The 27804-nt window shown below is 38.9% G+C and overlaps 1 protein-coding gene across 2 annotated transcripts in view; it reads left to right on the forward strand.

Annotated features, from left to right (window-relative positions):
• ephb6 (eph receptor B6) overlaps positions 1-27804 on the forward strand; it is a 57094-nt gene that overhangs the window by 6590 nt on the left and 22700 nt on the right. The window contains exons 1-5 of one of the 2 annotated variants that reach the window (XM_055047583.1): positions 5373-5467; positions 10084-10151; positions 21976-22248; positions 26611-26780; positions 26875-27170. In XM_055047583.1, the coding sequence (XP_054903558.1) occupies positions 10086-10151; positions 21976-22248; positions 26611-26780; positions 26875-27170 (805 nt within the window). In that variant the 5' untranslated portion in view covers positions 5373-5467; positions 10084-10085. Of the gene's footprint in view, positions 1-5372; positions 5468-10083; positions 10152-21975; positions 22249-26610; positions 26781-26874; positions 27171-27804 lie in introns of those variants that run through there. The other variant, XM_055047582.1, reaches the window with a different exon arrangement.

Here is a 27804-nt window from a genome sequence, read left to right on the forward strand (position 1 = left end):
CCTGGCTGCCTTTCGAAGGCAGGGAGGCCGAAGCCTCCGGGCGGCTCGGTTAGGAGTCAGTTAGACAATTCATTGGTGGGGTTGTAAGTTGCAGCATGGATATAACTGAAAGATAAACACTATTTGTCGAGGAATGTTGTTTAAAGTGTTGGATTTCGCGTTAAGAGCTGCTGCTCGCTGGTTTGTCCACTGGCACCGACAGAACTTAGTGATTGAGAAAAGATTCGGTGAGGCTGCAGAAAACTGATCTCCCCTCGTATTTACATTCCTTCAGCAACCACGGTGCAGAAGGAGGAAACTGATGAGAATAGGTTTAATCCAGATTTCTGTTCTTAAAAGTAATTCAACGTCTGGGCCATTTAGAGCCAACTTTCTGATTTTCTGCTTATCTTTTAATGTCATGATTTTAACTCCTTTGTAATAATTATTGAAGCATGGGTTGGACAGGATGAAATGTTGCAAACATATTTCTATTCTAGTTTTAATTAAATCCTACAAAGTGATTAGCACTCATCCTACATATAAATATTTATAATGTTAGTGATGCAGTTAATGTTAGCTGTATTTGCCTAATTGTACTTATTTTGACTGAGAAAAACAAATACTTCACTTTATGCATTCACAGCCTTATGCAGCCCATTGTTTGCATTGACATTAGTTGAATAGAAGATGAAACAAGCCTGGTTAGGTTATAAATCTGCCTGCTGACACACGCAGAGCTCAGAAGTGAATGTGTTGTCAAAAAGAAAGAACATTACAGACTGCTTTTGTTTTCTCTTCTCATTACATGCAGATAATTGCAGATAGAAATGTCTGCACTTTAAAAACACAACTGAGCCTCATTTTTTTTTACGTCTGCAGGTTATTATCCGTTTGAAATAGACACCATGAGACATTTGCCAACAGCTTATTGTGGATGTTCCTGTTTCTGTAGGCAATAAGGACCTGAACGAAATGGAAGATCGTTGGGCTACATAAGTCTGGTGTTGCTAAAAGCCGAGTTTCATGAACTATAAAAAATAAAAATAAAAAATTGGGAAAGGAAGCAAGTATTTTGATTAAATTTAGGATTCAGCTTTCGTCAATATGTTCATTTCTCCAGAAGTGATGGCCTGTAACAAATCAGGATACAGAACTTTAAATGTTTCATATGATCTAATTGTGCTGGTGAATTAATATACTGATTAATACCAGTCTAAAAATATGATAATATATTATATAATACGATTATTTCAGTAAGTTAATTCACTAAGTGGAGCACGGTATTTAGATTAATTACACACAGATGTTTTCAAATTTGGTTTGTTCTCATGAAAACGTGGCAGGTGAGATTAGAATATTACATCAGATCAAGACAAAAAACATTTTTTATTTACAAATGTGAGCTTAATGAAAATGCCTGCTTAAAGATTACTTTCAAAAGGTACTTTTAATCTGACAAATGAATATCACCACATAGCAATTCCCGATGTATTGAGTTTGACCAATCAGCTTGTGTGTTTCAGCAGCTAGCGCATAAGCTAGCTACTCAAGCTAATTTATTTTTTGTTTCTCTTTGGTGTTTTTGTTTAGGTTATTTTCACATTTTCCAGCGTCTCCTTTTGTACTGAGTGTCGTAGTTTATCTTTGTGTGAAGAATCTGTGTTGGTCTTATAGTTCCTTTTGGTATTGGCTCTGCCCCCTTTGGGAAATGAATATCCTGTGGTCCTTTTTATTTTATTAGAATCTCCCCAGTTGCTCTGCATCCTGTTTATTGTGTCCAGCTGGTCTCTATACCACAGTCACACCTGCAGAGTATTTAAGCTCCTGGATGTCCAGTGCCCCCTGCTGGGTTCTGTCTTTCTTGTGTCCTGTCTCTGTTTCGCCGTGTGCTTTGTAAATTGTTTTCTGTTTGATCTCCAAATTAATCTTCACCTTCATCACAAATCTGCTGTTCTCCTGCTGCTACTTGAGCCCTCTTTGCAAGACTCAAAACACAATAATCCTATGGCCGGCTGCTTTATAGGTGTGCTGCCCAGTTGTACCTTTCCCTTGCGGTTTTAAAACAGAGTCATGATGAAGTAAGTCGCAGACAGTCTTTGGTTTCCCAGACTGTCTGTGTTTTTATGAGACGAGAAACATTTCCTGACGACTAAATTTGTGTTTCTCTGAAGGTAAAAGTGTAGGTGGCACATTTCAGCCAGTTGACAGAAAGTGTGCAGCTCATGTTACATTAAGCTCCTGTAAAGCCAGGACGAAATGACAGCTTGTCCTGCACTTTTCCGACATCTCATGAAAAAGATACATTTTTACCTTGAGCTGTGCCGCACCTATACTTATTATACAATTCTTTTGCTTTGAAGAACGTAATTTTTGTGTTCTGTTTTATTTATTAAATTCTGCTGCATTTCTATCATCTATTGGTAACACATCTGGAGAGATGAGTCAGTCTTTGAATCAACTTATTTGAATAAACAAGTCACTGTTCCTGTTTTCAGCAGCAAAGGGTACTCGGCACATAGGAGTGCCAGGTTTCCATTGACTCCACATGAAAAAAAAACAATAGAAAACTTGTTCAGATGAGTTAGATTTTTTTATCTGGTGTTTGTGGTGCCCTGGGCAACGGCCCACATGGTCCGTATCAAAAACAGCCACGGCTACCAGAACTGCAGGAAGCCTGGTTTTTGAGTTGTCACACCTTGTTAAGATATTATCTAGGAAGAACCTTTGCTGAATGTAATATTCTACAAGTGATGTTTGTTTGGAAGCATTAAATCTGTATTAGAGGAGGTTAACGTAGAAAAGTATGCAAAGTAAGCCGCACAGCAAGAGCCAAATGCACATGGATAGACCTTAAAGCAGCTGATGAAGAGAACCAGGAGACTACGCACCAAATAATGCAGAAGGAAAAGCAAAGGCAGAGCAACAACTGATCAGAGCAAAAATAACCAATCATAGCAAAACAAAAGAATCCACTCAAAATACAGAAGAAAAGTATTTTAACACAAAATACTTCAGTACATTGAAGAATTATCCAAAATCACGCCCCATTGATTTTTTTCACTTCACTGTGACTAAAAACAGCAAGAGATAAGAAAGTGCACTGACGGCATTCTTACCTAAATCTGGTTGGACGACTTAAACTCCAGTTTTGTTTGTTTTACTGTCCAAACTCCTTTCACAGTAGGATAAAGTTGTAATTTACTCTTACAAAGTAAATATATATATATATATATATATATATATATATATATATATATATATATATATATATATATAAAGGAAAGTGCAATACACCAGCTTCATGATAAACCATCAGTTCTTTGTATAATATTTTATCAGGAAGTACAATAATCTATAAGTATACAGAGCTTGATTTTTAGTAGTTTTTAAATAAACAGACTAATTTTCAAGTCTCACAAATCATTTCAACCAAACCCTCAACAACAACCACAACTTGTGTTTTTTAGCTTCTGCCAGCTTTAAAATTTTCAGGCATTAAACTAATTGTGATATAAGATTAAAAAAAAATCTGAACAAATATAAATCAGTTTTAAAATCTTTTCTTCAGGAAAAAAAGCGACTCGCATGTTGAGTACAACCAGACCACAGGACAGAAAATCACTGACAACATCAAGAAGTAGAATAAATCAATTCAACAAAAGATTAAAAAAAAAAAAAAATCTGAAAAAATCTTTCATTCTGTAAAGGGTTACAAAGCAATTGCTGGTGCTTTGTAAATCCAGCAATTCACAGTGAAGACTTATCTGTAAATAGAGAGAACATAACCTTCTCAAGATTGGCTGGACAAATTATGACCAAAATTATTCCAAAAGGGCATAACAGAGTCATCCAGGTCACAAAAATCTAAACAATACCTCAAGCACCTTTTGATTTACATATAAAGTCAAAGGCAAAAACCCTACTGACAAAAAAACCCCTTTTTCTGTTGCAAAAAAAAGATTGAATTCTGGGAAAATATTCTCCAGACTGATGGGGGAAAGGTTGAGCTTTCTGAAAGGTATTCCATCTGAGATAAAACTGAAAGAACCTTGCAGTTTCATAGTGCAGTGATAGGCCACTGCATTACCTTTGACCTGAAGCTCAAGCACATTTGTTTAAGGCAGCAGCAAAGCCACCCAGTGAGTCCACATCTAAAAAAACAAACAAAACAAAATGAATATCCGAAGATGGCCGGGCCAAAAAGTTTGATTTAAACACTGCGAGAGGACCTTGAACAAAAACTTTCCAACTGAGATAAATTGAAAACAATTCTGCAAAGCAGAGAGGAACAAAAACAACAATGTAGTAGAAATATTAGCATTTATTACATTTGCACAATCTGGTATTAAATCCAGAGTGCTTATACTTTATGACATTGGTTAGATGTCATGAAGATGTCACCAATAAATCTGTAATAAATAAATAAATAAAATGCTCATTTTGAACATCAGCCTGTCTAAAAAACCATTTACTTCAAATGCCATTTAGTGGATTGGTGAGACATCCAACAATAAAACAGTTTGACAGATATAAAACAATACTTTAACAAAGATGTGTTTTCCAAAAAAAGCTACTACCTGAAACTAGTTAGAGAAAAACCTTCTTCCCAGACAGATAATGAATATCTTGTCATCAAGCCGTCAGTTTTTGTGAAAAGTTTCCCCTCTGCCTGTTGCTACCTGCTCAGAGTTTCTTTGGAAATTTCACTCTGTCATCTTTCTCTGCTTAAATACAGTATTTTTGCAGCTGCACTTTCATTCAGCTTTAACCGCTGCTGACTTTTTTTGATAACTCCCTTTGACATGTGCATGCTTATTTCTGGCTTCACGTTAATCCCCCGCCCTCCTTTTTGCCTCCTCCTCTTCCCTTGCTGTCTTGGCGTATCACTCTCGCTGTGGTTGTTTGTAATGAAGGTTTAGCGCAGGCCTTGTCCTTCGCCGACTGTCTGTGGGTGGGAGCATCTGGAGCTTATAAAGAAAGGGTGGGAACGGGTGGATGAGTGGACAAAAGACAAAAAATATATTCCCTGACACTGTGAGAACTGCTTTGCTAAAGTGTCTCAATACACAAGTTCTTAAGAGCTATTCATTTCCTTAAACTTTTCCATATTTTGTTGCGCCGCAACCACAAACGTTGGCATGTTTATTTGGATTTTGTGCTAAATAACATATTATTTGCGAGGAGCAAGTACGTTTTTCTTTTTTTTTTTACCAAAATAAAATGAGAAAATTTGATAGGCTTTTGCATTCGTGCACCTCTACTCTGTTTAAGTACATAGGATTTCCAAATGAACCTTAGTAAATGAGTAAACCTGTGTTTAATTTAATCTCAGTATAAATGCAGGCATTCTGTGAAAATTTCAGAACATGAAGACCAAAGAGCAGCAGACAGGACAGGGAGAAACATCTTTAATCTGGAGATCTTTAACTCTTCAGCCACAACAGCTTTACCTTGAAATCCTAGATGCTCGAAAAGTATCAATAAGGTAAAAAAAAAATATTTCCAAAACTTAAACAGAAACTTTTTTTTCACATAATTTTTTAAAATTCTTTTATGTTCTTTTTTGTCATCTTGTGTGTTTTGTTTCTCTTTTCACCACATTCACACCACTCTTTAAGAATGTCGTGGTGAAAGATGGGGGTGGCATGAGATGTTCTTCCAGAGCACAAACAGGAGAGCTGATCAGAGTTGACGAGATGATGGCTGGAGAAAAATTATGGTCACAGCTGCAGTAAAACGGTTTAAGTTAAAGCTTATCAATGTGTTGGAATAGCCTCGTCAAGTCCAGAGACAAAAATCCAATTAAAAATCCTCAGTAAGACTTCACAGACATGCTCCATTCACTCTTGTGTGAGCTTGGCCTATTTCACAGAGAACAATTATTGAATACTGCCCGCTGTAATTCTAGCAAAATGGACAAAGTATTTACTTGGGAGGAAAAAAAATTAAACACACTTCTCATTTTTCCACTTTAAATTTGTAATACATGTTAAAAACAACAAAAAACTGTTTTAGTTCCACTTCACAGTAAAAAATTCAATGAAAAACTTTCAACTCTGCAGCTGAAAACTGCTAAAAATCCAAAAATTGCAAACACTCTCGAAATACTCATGTATTTCTGTCCGCTCTTCTTTTTACTTTGATGCAGAAGCGTGATTCAAACTCACATCTTTCAAGTGTTTGCGAAACACTAACAGCAAAATCCTTTACTGAGCACCGGGCCGAGCTCTGGAAAAACGTGCTGTAAAGTAGCATACATGTGCTGTCAAGAGGTGTAACATAGGCGACAGAACAACACTTAGTGCAGGAGAGGGTGTCAGTGCATGCATGGCCACACTGAGAGGAAAATGTGTTGGGCATGGAGACATGAGTGGAGGGAGCAGAGAGGGGGTCATTCAGCTGAAGTGCACACTCCAGAGGCAGAGGGGACAGCCAGAAAGAAAGGCAGGTCACCTCTGCAACAAGAGAAAAGAGCATTTTACACCCACGGCATGCACAGTAAGAGAGGAGAAACGAATTCATATGCACAAGAACAATCATATCGCCCCTTCCTTTCATAACCAAGCCTTTTTCTACTCTATTGTATCCCGTTTTCTTCTGCCTTGGATATCAAAGCACTTTCCCAACAAATCCAGCATCAATAATGGAGCAGAGCCTTATCTCCCTCCTTTATGTTCAGAGATGCCATACCCTGCTGTCACTTTTCAGATGAATAATACACAAAAAAGCAGAGGGCAGACAGGGAAGGCGGGGGGACCGAGGTAGACAACTTTTCCAACAAGAGAGAGTGGAGCGAGGAACCGGCGAGGGGCCTCCGTGCATTAAGACGGCACTCAGGTGGAGACTGCAGACTCAGCGGTTCCTCCAACTGTTGGGGACAAACTTTGAGTGTTTCAGCCCTCAGATGGACGTCTTTGTGGAGATTCTGCAAACGGAGAGTTAAATAAAGGGGCTTTTATGACCACCTGAATGTCCGAAAGTCCCCTCTCTCTCTGGGCGACGACGCATGAGCAGTGATTTCCCCCAAGTAAACTTAGAATTTGTGAAGCTCCCTGCTCTCATCTCAGCATGTCGTGATGAATAATTCAACGCGCTTAGGTCACACAATGAGACACACGTGGCGCTGTTTGAATTCTCCTTCATGTAATCCTCGTGTACAAGTTTGTAGCAGAAAAAGAGCAGGGGAGACGCGATGGCCCTGGTCCCCCGCAACGAGAAACTAAATAGCAGCCGCATAAAAATTAATGTCAAAACTGTTTGCGGTGTGTTTTTTTATGCATGACTGCGCCCGAGGAGGATGGCTAAATGAATCGACAATGACATTTGCGCTACTTATGCATGTGTGTGTGTCTGTGTGTGATCTATTTGATGTAAAAAGGATGATACTTAATAAGGCCACAGTGCAAGATCTGTGGTGCAAATGTGTTTTGTAACTCACAGAGCTTTGTAAATTCATTCCCCTGGATCTTGTGCGGCATTTGTCACAGGAACTACAGGGAAAGAGGTGCATGGTTTTGAAAAATAAAAATGACAAAAAAAATCTGAAATTTGTTTCAACCGTCTCTCGGTCAAATTGGATGGAGAGCACATGCGAACATCTCATCGCACATTTGTCAAATGAATTTGAATCTCAACTTTGACTAGGTTATTTCAATGCATCAATATGCTTCCATCAAAACCAGGGCTCCTCAAATCCAGGCCTCAAAGGCCAACGTCCTCCAACGTTTAGATCTGTCCTGCTGAAATGTCGATATCAGCCCAACTCTTAAGTCTTTTACTGGCTATACAAGATTTTTCCCCCCCTTCATTTCTGTCCAGCTCCTCTGTCCTGGCTGAAATAGAAGCATCTTCACAGCATGATGATGCCATTACCATGTTCCTTGAGGTTGGTTTGTTCAGGTTTACGTTTTCTTCCGAATTTAATGTTTTTTTATGGAGACTAAAACTTGGTCTTACCAGACCATAACTTGGTTTGGTCCCCCATCTTGCAAACTTCAGTCTTCGTCTAAACTAGCTTTTCCTACTTCTCCATAAAAGATTTATACAGGGCACATCTAATTGTTTCCCCAGTAAAAGATCAGCTGGGGATTTCTGCAGCTCCTCCACAAGTAGTTGGTTACACTGGATGTTATTTAGGAGTATCATAATAAAGGGGCTTAAACAGAAATGCATACCGCATTTTTAGGATTTGTGTTTGCAAACCATTTTCCCTTCTACTCCACAGTTGTGCTCCACTTTGCACAAATTATAAATGTTATGGGTTGTCATGAGAGAAAATGTGGAAAAGTAGAACTGGGAGGTAACCACACCCACACCCACTGTATTTAAAATAATAAAAACAAAAATTGTTCACAGGTATTTGTAAAATTGTTTGCTTTCTGTGGGCTTAGTGTCTTCAGCTCCCCTCGACAATTTGGTTATTTGCGGCTGCACAAACCTTAAAACACGTCACAGTCCATTTGTATTCCAGCAGCTGATGCAGCTTGTATCACCTCAAATCCTGGAGGACGTCCATGGAAAATCTGTGACTTTAATGAGATTGACATAAAGACAAGCCGGCGGGTGAAATCAGACAGGACAGATTTCTGGGTTCTCCATCTGCGAGTTTAATCCTGCAAAACAGGGAGAGGGAAAAAAAAAAAATCAGTTTTCAGAACAGCCGGAGAACAGCGATATGTGTCAGGGGCTACAGGAGATACCGTGTTCTTTTTGTTGTTTGATTTATTAAGACAGGCAGCAGATTTTTGTGCACGTCTCTCTGCATTTCCGGGACTAAGGATGTATCTGCCGTTCTCTGTGGGTCACTGTTGTTTTTGTGGGTTGGCATTCTTTTTAAATTCCCAGTGTGCAAACGGATTCAGAAGATATCATTACTCTATCTTTGTTTGGCTGTCACTGACAGCAAACGAGAGCCATTAGTTCTCCAGCAAGCAACGGGGTGACATTAAATGGAAATGAAAGCATAAAAATATAACAACAATGAGAGGAATTATTCATCTGTAAAGAGCGGATGATGGTTCCTCTCTCCTGCAGTGCCTCGTCTGTGAATATGTGTCTGGAGCCCTTTAGGTGATTAGTGCGCTCTGTGTTTTTTTCCTCCATTAGCTCTGAACACGCAGGCCCGAAGTCTGATGCGTTCACCACCTATGTGTCAACGGCAAACTTTGGCATGCATTCAGTCCCCCGATGCAGGCTGTGCCAAGCTGAATGAAGAGCAACCGCCACAGTTTCTGAATACTAATGGAAAATTCAAGGGCTTCAAATCTGTGTGGGAAGCTGCCATGTGTCAGCAGGCAGCACTCAGCATTAAAGTCACTCTGTGAGAGTGAGCCAGTGTGAGGGAATGTGCGTAATTTCTTTGCCAGTTTGCTTTTTAAAGCACTTAAACCTCCAAAAGCAAATTTATGGGAAAACACCCTCGAGCGCAAAAAAAAATCCTCGTTGCTCTCTCTCCAGATCCGAGGGAATGAAAGCATTTCTGATAAGAAATACAGCAAAAGTTCGGTGCTAAGCATGTTGATCCAACAGAGGAAATGTAAAGCGTAAAATCTGCAGGTTTCTATAAACATGTAACAGAAGCTGTCATTGCATTTTTAATCTTGGAAATTTGGTTTATAAACACAGTGGCCCTGGAGGTCAATCAGTTTAATTTCCTAAATCCCAGAAGTCGGTGCCAAAAAGCTTCATCACTCAGAATCGGCTATCGGGTTTGACAGACGCACGCAGTTGGATATTGCCCTGATTTCACTTCACAGAGAAGAAAAAAAAAATCTAAAAGAAATGTGGTGCAGCTACACAAACTGTGCAGCGACTTCCTACTTTGTGGGATATCAAACAAAATCCTTTAATCTAAAAGGATTCTTGAAAATGAATACCTAATGTACTGAACTGAGTTTCAGCTCTTGATGGGATCCCAGAGTCCCAAAGGGTTCCTGTTCTCAAATCTTCAAATATTGATTCTTATCTTAATTCAGTGCTCAAACTGTTCCTCCGTGAAACTATCAAGATTCTAGCAATTATTTTAAACAGAATGCTGCAGAGGTTATCTAGGTTTTGTTTTTCTCACAACTTGTCAATGTCTCTGCTTTTTCCACCTTCCAGTGATGCTGCTGGACACAACAGAGACTACCTCAGAGCTGGGCTGGACCACCCATCCCAAACTGTCGGGGGTATGTATTGATCTGATCTGCAAATGTGGTTTTCAGGTGTTTAAAGAAACACACAGATGTGATCTAGGTGTTAAGTGATAATTGAATTATAACTTAAGATTCTAATTTAGTTGATTAAAATGATCAAAGTTCCTGATTTAACCCAACTCAACTCCCAGTACGTGCTGTTGATTTTCTGACTGCGATTTTATCTCAGGGCCCCCATAACAGAAGCCAACAAACAGTTTGTTTTTGTTCTGTATTTTCTTTTTCTGTCTGCATCTTTATAAACTCCACTCATTACATTGTTGATCTGAAAAGTAAGGATTTTCTGCAACACTTTTCAGCCCTTACAATGACGTTCTCAGACAAAGCTGCTGCTGCTTCCATCCTGTCTTATTTATGTGCTTCATACCATCCAGTCATTTTTTTTTTCTTGCTGCATCAATTATGTTAGATAAATATCAAGTTACAATGAAAAGTTTGTTTGTATGCATTAAATTACTTAAAAGTAACTTTGGCTGATATGAGATTAACCCTGATCCAAAATAACATAAATATACATTATTCATGTTTGCACCAGGTTGTAGTTTTCTTCTCTTCAGACACAGATGCAGCAGACAGAGGTGATCACAGTGAGTGATATAAACAAGCTTTTCAGGCCATTGGGGAGAGCAGGTCACTCTTTAAAGCAGAAGCAGGTCTTTCTTTGACCATTGGACAAATGGACAAATGCTGGTTTGCACATAATTAAGTGATGCAGTAATTTTGTGAATTTGGTCAGGGTGAGCATGAAAGGCTGGATCCTCTGAATCACCAGTTATCAATTCAAAATGTCTGTTTTTGCTTTAATGTTTGGTCAACTTGCAGGCATGGGACGCAAATTAAGCCATGTGACAGAATATTTACAATTATGAATCTGTGTAATAATTTTGCTTGTTTGTTTGTATTGCGTCTAAACAAAAAATATATATTTAGTGCACTAATTAAACTAGAAATGTATTGTCATTGTGATGTCATTGTTTGCAACATTCATACAGCAAAGAACTGTCTTTTGTTTTTGTTTGATGAGTACAAAGGAATGATTTTTAAAACTTTCAAAGAAATACACTTGCTGACAAGGGACACAATCTTTTTCAGACTGATTTATTGCTACTCTGCTCATGAAGCTAGAGCTGATTTTATAAGTAAATTGGGAACTAAATCATCAGGTTGAAGCTTTACAGAAGTCAGAAAAGGCCAAAGAAACATGCAATGTGAGCCTCTTCATGAATAACATCGTATTGTTACTCAAAGGATTGAAGTCTTCCTTTAATTCAGGCAGTTGATTTACTTGTTTTGTCAACGTGCATTTCTGGGAAAAAGGCGAGCGAAAGAGTTCAGCGTAAGAGCCTGGTTGACTGCTGGCATTAGTTTTACAACTGCAGACATAAGAGGCTTTTTCAACACCAAAGCCAACCAAATAAATCAAGGAAATAACAGCATTAGAGAGAGAAAGAAAATAAATCTATTTTCAGGGAACAACAGATATTTTTCTGTGGATCAGCAGGTCTTACATCCGAACTCTAAAAGGTGAAAGAATTGATTCAATTCAAACGCCACAGGATACACAGGACCTAACACTCTGACTGTATTAATTTCTTTAAAATCGGAAACACCCGTGGTCACTTTCACACATGAACGAGGTGTTAATTTGCGTTCAAAGCAGACAGCATCACTGAAACAAGTCTCACGCGCTCATGCATGCACGAACACATAAATGCGCAGCTGAATTAACACGTTTTGCTCCACAGATTTTCCACGATTACAGCAACAGAAAAGTACAGCCGACTTCCACAAACATCCTGTTTTTTTCTCTCCGTCGCTGCATTAGACGTCTCTGTGGGAGTGTTGGTTCTGGTGCGCAGCAGGACATGTCAAAAGGGCCACCAACAAACAACTATGTTGCAAAACAGTTGTTCAATACGAAACGATTTTCAGGCTGTTGTGCAGTGTGACGCTACCTTTATTAGGGCACTGGCAGAAGAGCCTTAGGATCATTCCCAGGATATTCAAATCCAGCTTTTGCATGGTCATTTTTTTTAACTAATAACTTCAGATTTACAGAGAGCTTGTAAAGGCACATCTAATATATAGTTATGGGTTTGAGACAGGATTATAATCTTTTATAATAGCTGAAAGCTGATTTTACAAGAAGCAGCCATAACAAGCCCCACCTCTCATTTCTCAGGAGACTCAAATGCCTTTTTTCTGTTTTTTTCTCTATTGTTTATGGTAATCCATGACAGAATTACTCACAGTAAAGCAATGATAATGTTTGAACAGTGTGCTTAGTGTGTTCATATTCAACATCACCGAGTCAACATGGTGGAGAAGCACCTTTCACTGGAGTTACAGGTGCAATTATTTTATGGAGTGTTTGACCAGATTTGCACATGTGGACACTTTGCGCTTCTGCCCATTCTTCACAATGAGATGACTCAAACTCAGTCACACTGGGTGGAGAACGTCTGCGAACACCAATATTCAGCTTATGCCAAGAATTCTGGATCGGATTTCTGTCCTTTGACTAGGCCGTTAATATGTTTTGGTCTATGCCATTCTGTTGCACCTCTAGAATAGAAAAAGTTTAGAAATCCTTCCTTCCTTTATTGTCCCACAGTAGGGACATTTCTGTACAACAGCAGTAAAGTGAAAGGCCAGTAAAGCAATCACAGAAAGAATAACAAAATTGCAACAATAATACTCTACAGTTATTAATAATTTAGTTAATTTGGTCCAAAGAAATGTGCAGCTAGGTAGGTTAGTTCATACATGTTCAAAATGTAAAGGTGTATTTGGGCATTAAATTGACAATCAAAATAGTGAAACAGCAGAACTATTATTTAAAATGAGTAAAAACTCCAAATACCAGCATGTATGTTAATTTTAGTATCATCAGACCAGACCACTTTCTCCCACACCTTTGCTCTGTCCTGTTAATGACTTCTCTTTGCTCTCTCTAAACGCCTGAACACTTTTGCCACTCTAATAGTTTGCATGCTGGAATAAATAAAGTGAAAACATTACATTTTTCTCCACTTTTGTCCCAGTTAAGACGGATCTTCACCAGTCTGAACTGGATGTTTGCCGCAGTTGTGTGAAGGTTTAAGATTTGACTCTATAAATGTCTGACTGATGTCAGCCAAACATGTTTTAACTTCTAGAAGCATATCTAGACACATTCAGGAGAACTGATTACCCACCAAACTGTGAACAAGCTCAGCAACAGCCAGTGAAAGTGTGAAGCAGCAGATTATTGGTCCAAATTGTTCCAATGTGAAAATAAAGCCGCACTGCAAAAACAATTACAACTAATTTTAGTCTGATTTCTAGTTAAAATATTAGCACACTTGAAAAATGACAAAACTAGGTTACAACTAACTTATTAACTAGATATAAGAGCTTGTTTTAAGTCAATAAATTTGATAGAAATGTATCAGTTCCACTGACAGATAATTTTACTCATGCCATGAGAAAAATGTCTTATTATAAGCGAAATAATCTACCAATGGAACTTGTACATTTTCATCAAAATTAATAAATTATTGATTCTAAACAAAAAGTTACCTATGAGTTAGTTTGGTCTTATTTTTAGTGTGCTAAGATAATTTAACCAGAAATGAATTGGTAAGATTTTGTGTTTTTGCAGTGAGATGCTGACCAGGAGCAACTTTTGCAATAAAGCCTGGAGATCAAAATATTAAACACAATTAGCTTTTCTTACAATACACACAGAGGACTATGCTTTTTGTGAGCTTAAAGCAGAAACACGTTGACGCCTTAATGACTTGTTTATATGCGAGGACACATTATCACATTTACTATTTCATCACACATTACATGCTTTTCTCACTTCCTGCAGCTCTACTATCGCATATTGTTTTTCACTTGGCAACTACAGATGCCTTTGTGTCGGTCTGTCACATAAAACATCCAATAAAATACACTGAGGTCTGTGGTTATAACTAGATGTAACAAGAAACATAATAAAAAATAAAAAACTTCATCCACTGTTGACTGTCATGCTTTTCACTAGTTGATTTTATTATTTTCCCTGAAGCTCTGAAGCTTTTGAGGCTAAATGAATCTGCTTCTCTGGTTGAATGTAAATGTTGGTACTGTTGAATGGTGCTGTTATTTTGCCAGGCCCCCTTTTGTTAAAGAGATTGTAGATCTCAACAAGGTTTTATCTGGTAAAGTAGAGGTCATTGTTATTATTATAAATACTCTTGCGAGGCCTTATAATGTCATTCGGCCACCTTGAGGGTGTGTGTGCGAGTTTGGAGGGCGGTTTCTGCTCGCTATGTGTGTGCTTGCGTGACTGTGCGAGGGTCAACTCCTGGGTCAGTTAAATTCATTCATCTGTGAGTGATTATGGCTCAGATCTAATATGGCTCATAATTAGACTTATACATTGTTCTGGTGCTTTGACGCTTGTGAGTGAAATTTTCATTTTAAGGAGACCTGAAAGCAGACTGTGTGGAGATGTTCAGATATTATATTAACGGCACCAAACCACACTAGGACGTCGCTGAAAGTGATTAGAAAGGTTCGATTGTAAAGCAGAGCAGAATTTAACCAACATCTGGCAGGCAGACGCACCACCGTCATCCTTTTATCTTCTTCTACAGTAACTCTACCTTCTGGCGGCGGCGTCCCGTTCTGTCTTCCAGCGCTGGGACATAATTGAACATGATGTTTGATTAAACAGGGCCTCGTCTGCGTTAGGAAGTTGTGAACCGTGATGGCAGCTGCTAATAGGAGGGACAGTGTGTGTGTGTGTGTGTGGAAGAGAGAGGAAGTAAGTCCGGGGATGAGCTTGAGTTTTCCTTTTTCTTTTCTTCCGCGGTCCCTGGATGACGAGTGCTGCTGAGATGAAGATATGGTTATTTGACCTGGGGGCATCGAGCTGAGAAAAGTAGAAAGACAGACCATGAGAGGAGCCGAGGAGCAGTGATGGAGTGTGTGCGTGTCTGACTGTGTTCTTTTTAACCCAGTTCTCCTCTTTCTTTTCACATCCCAGCTTTTCTTTCGCTTTAGGCTCCATGGATATCAGTTACTGCAGCCATTCCTGCTCCTTCTTTCTGCACTCTTACTTCTGACTTTCTCCCCATGTGTTCAACTCTTTCCTCCGTTGCTCTTTTTTATCTGTCCTCCCACAATCATCTTGAGCCTCTTTTTTATCTTTCAAACCCAAAAGAGTGGAAACTTTTCTCATTTGGTTGCCTTCTTTTGCTCCAGTTATTTTCACTCTCTGCTCGTTGTGCATTTTAGTTTTGCATAAATAAATGTAGTAAATATGCATCTTCACTTGTGTGTACAATCCCAAGTGTGTGTGTGTCGTGTCAGAGGCCCTGCCCCTCCCTGTCCTCTGTCACTGGAGAGCTTCCACGGCCCTCCGACATTTCACTTCAAATTAAATCACAAAGATGAGTGTTCCTCTTTTTGTCTGTAACTTTTCCAACGACTCATCCACCCTCCTCCCCAATTCGTCGCTTTTTTTTTCTTTTTTTTTTACAAAGGAGGGAAATCAGACAAGGCAAAAGAGAAAAAAGGACTGGAAGGGCGAGAGGGAAGTGGACGAGGAAGGCGTTTAAAGTCACAAAAAACCCAGAAAGCTGTGTTTTCGCGTGCAATCTCTTGTAGTAATAAAGCAGACTCTGCTCCGTATACCTGTTAAAAATATTAATTTAATTTGTTTTTGGATATTTTTTTGCTAATAAAAACACAAAATTAATTTTTAAATGACGATTAACTTAAAAAAAAAAATGTGAAAGAGGATCTGTAATGATGTAGGCAAACCAACCTGGTCAAATGACATCATAAGAAAATCCTGAGCAACATCTTAAACATTGCCAGTTTTATCATGTCTCAGTTAAGCAGGAGTTTTTACCAGGAGGAAAGAGTCTGAGCGAAAACAGTATGTTCAGGAGAGCTAAGCTGTTCTGTGGACAAAACCTTGTGGTATAAAACTAACCCATATCTGAAAAACAACTGCTGAACTTATACAAACTACTTCTCAGTTCAACAGACTCAAGAACTGTTTGTAAACAACATACTATAAAGGCATTGCTAAGTCAAATTTCTTAAAAATTATGTTTGATAAATACAGGATTTTTATTCTGTTTGAAGGTAGGATACTTCATTGTGCTATAAAATGACCCTATGTGCCTGGAAAGCACATCATACTGCCCTGTTAACCACAGCAAGACAATGATCTGACCGCTAGTGAGTGAGGCTCAACCAGCTATTCGTTTCAAGGTCACGTTTGCCACTGAGACAAATTGGTTCAGATGTAATTTTTCCACTCATAAAATCAAATCACTATTCAGGAACTACTCAGGTTATCTGATTTTAAAATTAGCTCCATGATCTGCAACATTTAAGTGTGGCCATAAAGCTGAAACACAATAAATCTGTGTAGGAGAAAACACTTTCTCATAGCCATAATTTAAAGCCACGGCGCATCAGTGTTTTACTGCATAACTACTACTATATTTAAATGCAAACCCTTAAAACTTCACACCGGTCCTCAATTTTCAGCTTACACATTTTTCTCCACTTTCCTCATCTGCATCCATCCACCCGACCGTTTACTCTCTGTTGTTTCCTGGTTCCAATTTGGCCTTGTTGCCTGGTCTAAAGAAGTGAGTCAGAGCCTTGGAAAGACATTTCTGTCCTTTCACTCCATTAGACCGACAGCGCCTCAGACGCTTTTTATGTGCTCACTGATCATATCATTATTCCAGCTGGTCCAAATACCAAATCACTCTCTGATGTGTGATGCTATGAAGATTTTCCTCCCCACTGACTGTCAGAACCACAGTGAAACAGACCTAAGCGAGCCAAGATGGAGTAACACGTACAGAACCATGAATCACGCATGAAATGCGCCCCTGTTGGCAGTTGGACCTTTTGTCTTCTTTCCACTGTTGCAGGGGGAATAATGATGATCAGGGCCTAATACATAATTCTTTTGAATTAAACCAGAAAAGGTCCAGCTTGTCCCTCTGGGCCACACGAACCTAAAATCAGAGTCTTTTCATCCCTGAAGGGAGTGAACGCTGTAACTGGTAAGCCCAAGACCCGCATGTAGATTTGCATTTTGGAGAGTCTAACCGAGTTCCTCTCTGAGTTCACTTCAATCTAAGTGTGTATTCTGCTGAAGTAAAACAAAACCTGATTCTTTCTTCACCTGTCACTGATTCTTTCTTCACCTGTCACAGGTACACAAATCCAGACAATGCTAAAGGATCAGAAAAAGGCAGCTCCAGACTCAAATAGCAGCACAAAATTATTTCCATCATACGTATCAGTATCATATAATTATAGCAAATTGTTCAAAATGTGTTGGAAAACAGCAAAACTTTGCCTGATTTTCAGTATTTCGTTCTGTTGACATTGAATCTTGTCTCTGATTCCATGTCCCTCACCGTAACCGTGGGCATGAAGAGAATTTCTCCTTTCAAATAAATTCAACATCAACACGTCTTTTCATAGGTGTCCTTGTTGCTCTGTCCTTTATACTGAGGGAGGATTCATTTTGAAAATCGCTTGCATTATCTTCTCTGTTGTTATCCATTAATATAAAAAGAAACATTTTTGGGAATATGGTGATTGTATTTCATTCCTTTTTGGCATCATGCCTCTGATTCACTAAAGTATTAGGCACATTGAAAACGAATGAGATGGAAGGCTATGGGTAAATTAATGCTTTTGGATAATTTTATTATCTACAAAAAAAAAAAAAAACTTCTAATATTGTGTACATTCAGGAAATTTACAGGTATGGAGACAGCACTCTGAAATGTTTATTGTTTATAAAAGTTTCCCCTGGAGCATAAAGGAAACCAGGATGCACCTCATGTAGTTTCACAGAAAAATCCAAAGCCAAAAGTTAACGTCACATGTTTCTGCTTATGTTGTCACCTCGTTTCTTAAGGTATGTGGGCCACAGCTGATGAACATGTGAGGGAGCGGCACATTAGGGAGCGTGCGTGTGCGTGCGTGTGTGTGTGTGCGGGTGTGTGTGTGTGTGTGTGTGTGTGTAAATGGGAGTCATGCTTCTCAGCGGTGCAGCTGTCAAGATGTCAGCTTGATATTTGGAATCACCAACAACACTCCATAACTCCAGTTTTCAGCAGGAGAATGCAAAAGAAAAGCTGGGATGTGGAAAGGAAAGATGTGTGTGTGTGAAATGAAAACATACACACATCCACACACACATTTGGTAGTTTTGCTGCCTTTTTCTGGGATTCGCAGTTTTGTTTTTTGTTTTTTTTTTTGGTTCTGTGAAAAGTGTGTCCCAGTTATTATAAATGCTAGTTTTTATAACTGGACTCAATTTTAATTTAATTGTGTGTTTGTGTGCGGGTATAGTGCCATCTGCAATTGTAAGCATTCCTCTCAGTTTGCAAACTCAAGTTTTCACAAGGTTGGAGCATAAAGAGAGAGAAATCTTTGATCATTCCTCTCCTCACGATCTCTTTAGATCATTCAGGTCGTCTCTTATTCGCTCTTCTCCTCAGTCACCTCAAATATTCTCTGCAGGGCTTGCGTCTAAAGGCTGAGCTGGCCATGACAAGTACAGATTTGTTTCTGATTGTCTACTTCTGTGTTAATCCACATTTTGGATCGTTATCCTGCTGAAAGAAAAAATGACGACCAGCTTTAGGATTTCTGGCAGAGACTTAAAATGTCCCAGTATTTCACAGAATGTGTAATGCTGTGCACTTTAACAAAGTCACTTTGCACTTTGAATAAAATATGACAGGCCCACGGCATGACAGATTCTCTGTTGTGCTTTACAGTAAGATTGATGGGAGCCTATTAGAATGGATTTTTCACATTTTTATCTGTTGTTTTAAGCAACCAGTGCTGTTTGATGTTAAAAAGGGACATTTTTAAAAAGATACATATGCTCAAAATGTCCAGTTTTGCTTCAAAAACCTTCACTATTAGCAAATTCCAGACATTTATATTCTTGATGGTGGGGCAGAAAACATGTTTTTTTCTACTATAATTCTGAAATAACAAGTTGGCACACTGAATATTAATGGAGGATTATGGAGGATCAATGATAACAAGAAGAAACTCTTAACTAATCAGAAGCGATGAGCAACAAGTGCAGCAAAATGCAAGCTGGGAAACTGAAGGAGAGCGACTAATTACCTCAGAGCAACTGAAATAAGGCTCAAATAAACTAAATTTAAGAGAAAAAAATTCTTAAATTTAGTTTAAGAGTTTTTTTTGGGTTGTCATTTAAATTTGTGACAAACAAATTTAAATGCACAAATATGAAAACACAAGAATGTGCTAACGAACTAACACAGAGGAATGTCCTGCTCTAGCAATAGTTCGAACCGATAATTGAACTGAAATATGAGACCCAGCGAACATAAATAAACAACAGAAACATGCTTCAAACATCAACAATATAAAAACCGTAACACACATGTGGATCAGGAGAAGAAAACAGAACATACATAAATCTTTCAAAATAGCAGTTTTCTGCTTAAATGTTATTTTATCAATCAAATCACAGCAGCTTTTATCTGCATAGTGTTAAATTATAGACATGTGAAAAGTTGTTCAATATTATTTAGTATCAAGAAGTACTCATCGAATACAAAGAAAGCTATTTGGGATTATTTTAAGTTTGTTAATTGGTAGTTTTATCAAATGATTGGCGTTCCTCAAAGGCCGCGGTGTTGATATGAAATGAAAATGAGCCATTAAGCATTTCTGTTAATTTATTACTCTGTGCCCAGAATATGCAAATAATGTACTAAAAGCAGAAGATGGATGAATGAAAGGAGATTCTTCTAAGCACAAGCTGGCTCCATCCTTCACGTGAACGACTGAACTTGTATTACACAAATTCAATTCAGCCCAGGCCAACACATCACATGATGTTTTCCAACTGCAGTATAAAACGGGCTTGTGAGATAACAACCAGCCATCTAACTTGAGTTGATTAGTTAATTCAGTCAGAAAAACAATAACAGCTTGTTTTGAGTGCAGTTCAATAACGAGGGTTTATTCCGTAAACTTTTTCCATGCTTTAATTTCTTAGTTATTTTGGATTTGAATGCAGATGTGACTTGTGCTTTTGGCCTGGCTTTTCTTATCTCTGCCCCAAAACAAAACCAGTTAAAACCCATTTGAAGAGCTTTGATGGGTTGTAGCAATATCAAAATTTAATTTAGCTTTAGATATAATTTTATTTACATGAGCTTTGTAGATTTGCTACACTTGTGATGGATGTGACTGTGTTTAACATAATGCACACACTTATTCAATTACAACGACTAAATTCGCAAAACTGCAAATGCCGCTTAAAGTGCCTTTTTTGATAATTAAATATTTGTTTAGTTTCAAGCTGTTTCATCCTATTGCATTAAAACATCTCCTCAGCTAAAAGACCTGAAACACACAGCATGAGTCATGCTGTGGGTCTAATTACTGTTTCCTTAGGGAACAATTTCCATAATGTCAGAGAACCATAAAAAATTTATGGACAGCTGAAACGTCAACGTTGAGGTTGCACAGTTGAAATCCACAAACCACCAGATGACATCATTGTAACAAAGCTTTTATCTTCTGCGCGACCAACCCAGAGGAGGAAGGACGCAGAGATATAAAAGACGCTGCACACGTCTGTGGAAATGTCACAGGTAGCAGAGAAAGGAATGAAGTGTTTCTGAAAAATCTAAACGCCCTGGGTTCAATCTAAACGTTATTTCATCTAGAAGATCAAACCCTGGATGAGATTTTACATTTTCAAATTAATATAATATTTAACAGGCAAACAAACAAAAAGTCAAAGGAATACTGAATTGATATATTAGCACGTTTAAAACCAGATTTTAATTGAAGTGTATTTTTTTTTGTTTGCCCTGTAGATATAAAACAACATAGATTTAAAGATCTATACATTGCAACTATGTATAAACATCATTTAATGACAAATAGGTAATTATTTACAGTAATGAAGCAGAAACTGCAGGCGGGAATATTCCACATTATTCAACAGTATAAATGTGGTCTCTAAACCCTGGTGTTGTGCTAAATTCTGCTCCTCATTTAGATCTATTCCCTCTACTCTACACAGAAAACATAACTCAACACAACACCTGGAGCAGATGTGTTTGTTGTTGCATTTTTTTTCTCTTGACCTTAAATTTTACTACAGTAAAGGTTTATCAGCTGCTTCTTATGCCTGACTTTGGTTTGCAAGTGTTGAATTAATTAAACTAATTATCTGAGCTGATATCTCAGAGCTCTGCTGAACATAGGGCTGCTGGATAAATTTCATTAATTCCAGGTGCTTTTTGCAAAACAAGCAATATTTAATGCACCTGTGTTGGAACATAAAGAGAAAACTGCAGAACCGAAACATTTAAAGCTGAAATTATCTCATGGATTTACCTCAAGGGGGAACATGCAGAAATTAATTAGGTTATCTCTTGGTCATTAGTTTTTATCTTCAACACTTAAAGCGTGTTCCAGGCACTAAATGAAGGACCCAAGTGGTTTAATTACTGGGTTTGATAATCATGATTAATTAGACAGAGGAAAGGCTAGAGTGTGTGGACACAGACATGGCCTACTTTTGGAATGATTGTGATAAATATGCTTTTCATCTGTGGATTCAGAACAGATTTGTTTTGTGCCGTAAGGAACAAAACAAATCTTTATAATAGTTCCTGCAGATCGGAAACTAAAACTGACGTAGGATACTAATCTGACTTATCTCTCTTGCCTCCTGCTCACCTCCCTGTGTGGTCTCTGTCTCCCTCAGTGGGACGAGGTCAGTGTCCTGGATGACCGGGGGAAGCTCATACGGACCTTTGAGGTCTGCAATGTCAATCAGAATTCCCGCCAGCAGGACAGCTGGCTGGCAACACCTTTTCTCCTCCGTCAGTCGGCTCCGCGGATGTTTGTGACGTTGCGCTTCTCTGTGCGCGACTGTGCCAGTCTGCGGACGCCGTCGCCCACCTGTCGGGAAACCCTCACCCTCTACTACAAGCAGGCCGACTCGCAGGCGGAGTTAATGAAAACCTGGACGCCAGAGGTGAGATCTAACAGTGCAACATTTGTATATTTTGTCATTCTAGTTTGTCTGGAAACTCTCACACTGAGTGTCGAAGTGGTAAGGAACGCCATGTTCCAGATAACATTAACCTCAATTAGAGGTCAGGAATTTGGAGAGAGTATTTAAAACCTGTGTCCTGGATGACCGGGACACAGGTCATTTGGTTTTGTTTCTATTGGAAACATCCATGCCTGGTTTTGCTCTGCACTGGCGTTTTACACTGCTTCTAAAGCACACGTCTAAATGCTGTTTGTTGATGAGGAAAAAAACGTGTCATTTAAATTTGCCTGATAGGTGGCAAAGGCCATTTTCAATGGCTGTGTGCTGGATAGTAACTTTAAACGCCTCTTGGTGTTTTTTTCAGCTCTGGCTTTTGTCTTTGTTGGATGATGTCACAAAACAAGAAAAATACAAGAACAGAAAGCAAAGAATTTTTCAAAAACAATGCTGCATCAGCTTAGTCTAACCACAGATGCAGTTTTATACGCCCATCACCTCTTATCAGAATAAAATCTCTTCACACACACCAGAAGGAGATGGCACAGTTTTGGCTTTTGGGTTAGTTTCCCTTTGAGACTTCAGAACTTGGTTTGCAGATTCTTTCACATATTGAAATATATCAAAAAAATTTGATTAAAACTGTCAATATTTTAGAAAGGAGAACAACAGATTAAAACTATGACATGCCCAGCACAGAGAAATAATGTTTTTATTCATAATGTCATGCAAAAAAAAAATCTCGCCTGATAAACTTTTCAACATTTGGTCACGTTACAGCAGCCATCTTTACTGTTTTAAATGGTCTTGCCCAAACGGTGCATAGTTGTGACGTGGTAGTGAAAATGATACATGAATGTCAGTTGTATTATGGATAAAAATCTGAAAGTGATTTATATTCAGGCCCCTCTATGCTGACACTCTTCTCAGTGAAAATCATACAACCAAATGCCAGAAAAATCATGTTGTTCATGAAATCACATTATTGTGTGTGATTTAATCCCAGTATAAGTGCAGCTGTTCTATGAAGAAATCAGAGGTTTGGAGACAAAGGAGCAGCTTAAGCAGAAAGTTGTGAAGCTGTGTTACAAAATAATATGCCAAGATTTAAACATCTCAAGGAATAATGTGGAATCCGTCATCTGAAAGAAGAGCATTTGAGGCTCAGCAAGAGCTGCACAGAGCCGCACCTCCGGTGGCAAAATCTGCAGACAAGTCATTCAACCCACAAATCTGGATCTTCTGTAAGAGTGGAAAGAGCAAAGTGAGAAGCAGCAATGTAATGGTTCGCATAAGTGCTGAATGGCTCAGTCAAAGTCCAGAGCTAAATCAACCTGAGAATATGAAGTGAAACATGGAAAATGCTCTTGGTAGATGCTTCCCATTCAGCCTGACTGGATTTGAACTGATAAAAACTTTAATCTCTACATGTGAAAAGCTGGCAGAGATGAAACATGAGAGACTTACAGTTGTTACAGCAAAAGGTCAAAAGGACTCCACAAAGTGCTGATTCAGGGCAGGAGACAGGTTTTGTAATTGTAAAAAGACAAACAAAAAATAAATAAAGATCACGTGTCTATGGTCTCTCCATAAACATGGAGAACTCTGTGTTGGTCTGTCATGTAAAATCTCCACAGAATATATTGAGGTTTGTGGGTTTTGGACAAAAAGTGAGAAAGTGCAATGATGTGTGAATTATTTTATAACCTGCTGTATTTAATTTTTTAGGTCTTAGTGAAATAACTGTGGAAGTTGTGGCTCCAAGCAGCTGTTCAGAATTATTACCTGTCATTTCTAAAAAATATATATATATAAAAAATAGTAGTAAGCATTTTTTTATAGCAAACAATTCCTTAAGGAAATATTTAGGATACTTCCTAAGTGAAAAACAAATAAGTTATTCTGATACACTGGAATGATGAACATACACATCATTAGGATATTCCCAAATCCAGTTTGTGTAATTTATCATTTCATGACAATCTGAGTTTGAAAGTGGTGCTGATTCAAAGGACTCTCACTGCTCTGTTGTTTCCTCATGGATAGTGATGAGTCTGCATCTGTTTCTCCTCATTTTTTTTTTTTTAATTGAGGAGAAAATAAAGGAAAGAGAGAGGTTTCTTTTTCTGGACTTGTCTTGTCCTTCATCCTGACTGCTGTGATGGTATGACCAGGCGATGCATTTATCAGCTGGCCATCACCACACACTGCCTTGACCTTTGTGAGGCGCATGTGTAGAAGGGCGCGCGTTGCTCAGTGCTCACACAGCGATGATGTCTTCACAGATAAACCTCCGGATTCTCAGCCTAAGGGGAAATAACCGCGGCTATATTTCAGGAGGCATGTCAGAGCAGAGCAGCATGGTGGTGCATAGATGTCACTGTCTTCCAGGTCCATTAAAAATAAAAGGCTTAAACCCAAAAGCATGGAGTGGTGTCAGAACTGAGAGGGGAAAAAAAACATCTAAATGTGTACATTTTAAGGCATTTGAAGTTTGCTAAATACATTCAATGATTAATTAAATGTAGCACCCAGAAGAATTGGCCTAATTTGGTCCTAATTTTGCGCACATGCCTGCAAGCAAATGATTTAGTTTGCACGGCTTGGCTTGTCTAGGATGGGACCCAGAGGGAGGGAGTAGAGCCATCGTGAGTGAGTCGCTTTGTATCCCAGCCCTCAGGGGGGCCTGGCATGTGACCATCTGTGTGCCGGTGCTACCAAATCTGTGATCCATTTGACTTTACGACAAAGGCAATGCAGTCACAGGACCCCCAACGTTTCCTCCACACCGTCGGAGAGCTCAGCACTCCCTTTTCTAGTTAGTTATCTGAAACCGTTAATTATTAGAAGAGTGTTTAAGTTTGGGATGTTAAGTTGTTGATTTCCAAATCTGTCTGGGTATTAAGTGCCTGTACTTTGTAGTGACAAAACTAAGTTTAACAGTAAACTTACAAAACTCTTGTGCATGTTGTGTGTTGTACCCAAAGCTGTTAATCCCTGAATGCCCACTGCAAGGCCCAAATGACTTCCTGATTAAGTAGAGTCTGGCCACAGCCGATTTAAACAGGTATTGTTTTAGTCACTGCTTGGGGCAAAGCACCTCCAGACAGAATTATTAAAGTCATCATTAGTGATTCATCGCTGTTAACATTAAAGCGACAGCCCTTTCATTGTCGTCTGACAATGACTGATTGCATAATCACTCTGATTACTGTAGAAAAAGCTGCTGGGATTAGTGGTTTCTTTAAACCGGACACACGGGCAACAATTTTTAACATTTACAGTCTTTCAGCTTTCACCTTAAACGTCACGTCATTCCTACGACATGAGGATAATAATAATAATCTTTAAGACGTAAAATCAGGCCTTTGAATGCAGTGCAAACCAAAATGACTGAGATCAGAGGCTGTTTTTCATTTTTCTTTGAGGTCATTAGAGTTTCACCGATTCAGATTTTCTTTTTCCTGACGACAATAATACTTGGAGAAAGAATTTCTGCAGGTTTTAAATCTAACAGAGAAATGGTCACGCATATTTATGACTCAAAGTATATGTCCTTATTTATTTGACTTTGGTTAAACTCAGTCTGCGAGATGATGTCTTCATAAACAGAAAATATTTATTGGCCTGCGATCACTGATCAGAGGGAAAGCTACCTCTCTGGCTGATTGATCGATGCATCTTTAGCTGGGCAGCCATGAAGGTTTGGTGTATACAAACATTTTACTCCTCAAGGAATAGAAATGCTTTTTAAAAAATACAATTCAAAGAGCAAAGAGCAGAAACTCAGAAAATAGCTACAAGAGGCACCTCTCTGAAAGTCCAAGCAAGGACTAAAACATAAATTACATTATAAAATATTAGTTAAAAGCATGAATATGCTAAGATAAATCGTGCTTCTTTGTCTAGCTATAGCTAGAATAAATGTATTCTGATTCTTGGTTTCATTTTTATTACATTTTATGTGACACAAAGCAGTGCGTTGCTGCAAAGTGCAGCGTAAGGGAAATACAGTTTCCAAGTTCTTTTCTATATGATTTAAAAGTGAGGTGTGCATTGGTATTCAGCCGTATTGAGCAATTACTTAGAAGAACTTGTTAGTTCCTCACCTCACTAAGGGTTTTATAGCACCTTGCTCCATCTGCTTTCTGTTTCCCTATCAATAGCAAACTGCTAACAGGATTTTTTATGGCCATCTTTCAAAAATGACTTTCTCTGTTTTACTCTTCCATTAAGCTGAGATTATATTTGGCAGGAACATGACCAATATCTCCCTCCGAGTCAATGGTTCAAGTGTCTCATAACTAACAGTGATCAAATGCGTTGTCCTCTCTGCCTCTACAGCCATCTAGCAGCGATAAAGAGTCGAGGGAGGGCTGGGTGAAGATCGACACCATTGCTGCTGATAAGAGCTTCTCCAAAGTGGAGCCCAGTTCACCTCACCAGTACCAACCCAATCGATACAGTCGCATAAACGTTAAAACACGAAGCTTTGCTCCTCTCACACGTGCCGGGTAATCAATGATGCCTTGTTTTCTCTATCTTGTGCTTCCTTTGTAAAAAAACAGTCTTTAACATTCCTGTCTCTACACGCGACCTTGGTTTCAGGTTTGTCTTGGCAATTGTGGACAGTGGAGCTTGCGTTTCCCTCATGGGGGTGTCCATCTTCTACCGGCGTTGTCCAACCACAAGCCTCCACTTAGCGTCCTACCCAGCAACTCCCTCCGGTGCAGAGCCCACCGCTCTGGTTCCCGTGATAGGGAGCTGCGTCCCCCACAGCAGAGCGCAGGGCGGGACGCCCCCTCGCATGCACTGCAACGCTGAGGGCGAGTGGATGGTCCCCGTCGGAGGATGTGTCTGTGACAAAGGATATGAGCCAAACGTCAACGGATCTGCCTGCTTGGGTGAGTTCAGAGGCCTGTGGTGAGGTTAATTACTGACTGGGAAAACTCACAGACTGGAAACAAGCAATTCTCTGAAGAACCTCAGCAAAGCCTGGAGATCCTTTTGTGTTCAGAGTGAAATTGGTTTGCAATTATTAAAATCTTCGTGTCGGAGTCTCTGCTGGGTGAAGGTCGGTGCTTCGGGCAAAAACAGCAGGTCACTTTGTTGTAAAATCTTCCGAGACAAGTTCACGGCTTTCTGCAAATGAAGGATCTTCTGGCAAAGATGTGCATGAAGCTCAGCCAGCTTCTGTTCCAAAACATAAGCTGCATCCTGCTCATGGTGCAGCAAGACAAAAACTCCTAACTATTATTATTTAAAGCAACTATTATTGCTTTAAAGGCTACAAGTGGCAATAACAGTAATATAAATATCATGTTTTAGTTCATCTTTGGAGAAAAGGATGTAGGCTTTTATTTTTATATTTTCAGATCAATAATAACCAATCATGTCTCCACAGCAAATAAAAAGACAGATGCGATATTCACACAATTTGATAGTTTCACAAGATCTCGCTGCATTCTTTCCAGCACGAGTTTCTCGTTGGGCATTTTTATCAACGCAGCCCATTTGCTGTTGTAAAAATTCCTTGGC

This window comes from Poeciliopsis prolifica, unplaced genomic scaffold (assembly GCF_027474105.1).
Source record: "Poeciliopsis prolifica strain line A6 unplaced genomic scaffold, Auburn_PproV2 SCAFFOLD026, whole genome shotgun sequence".
Lineage (NCBI taxonomy): Eukaryota > Metazoa > Chordata > Actinopteri > Cyprinodontiformes > Poeciliidae > Poeciliopsis > Poeciliopsis prolifica.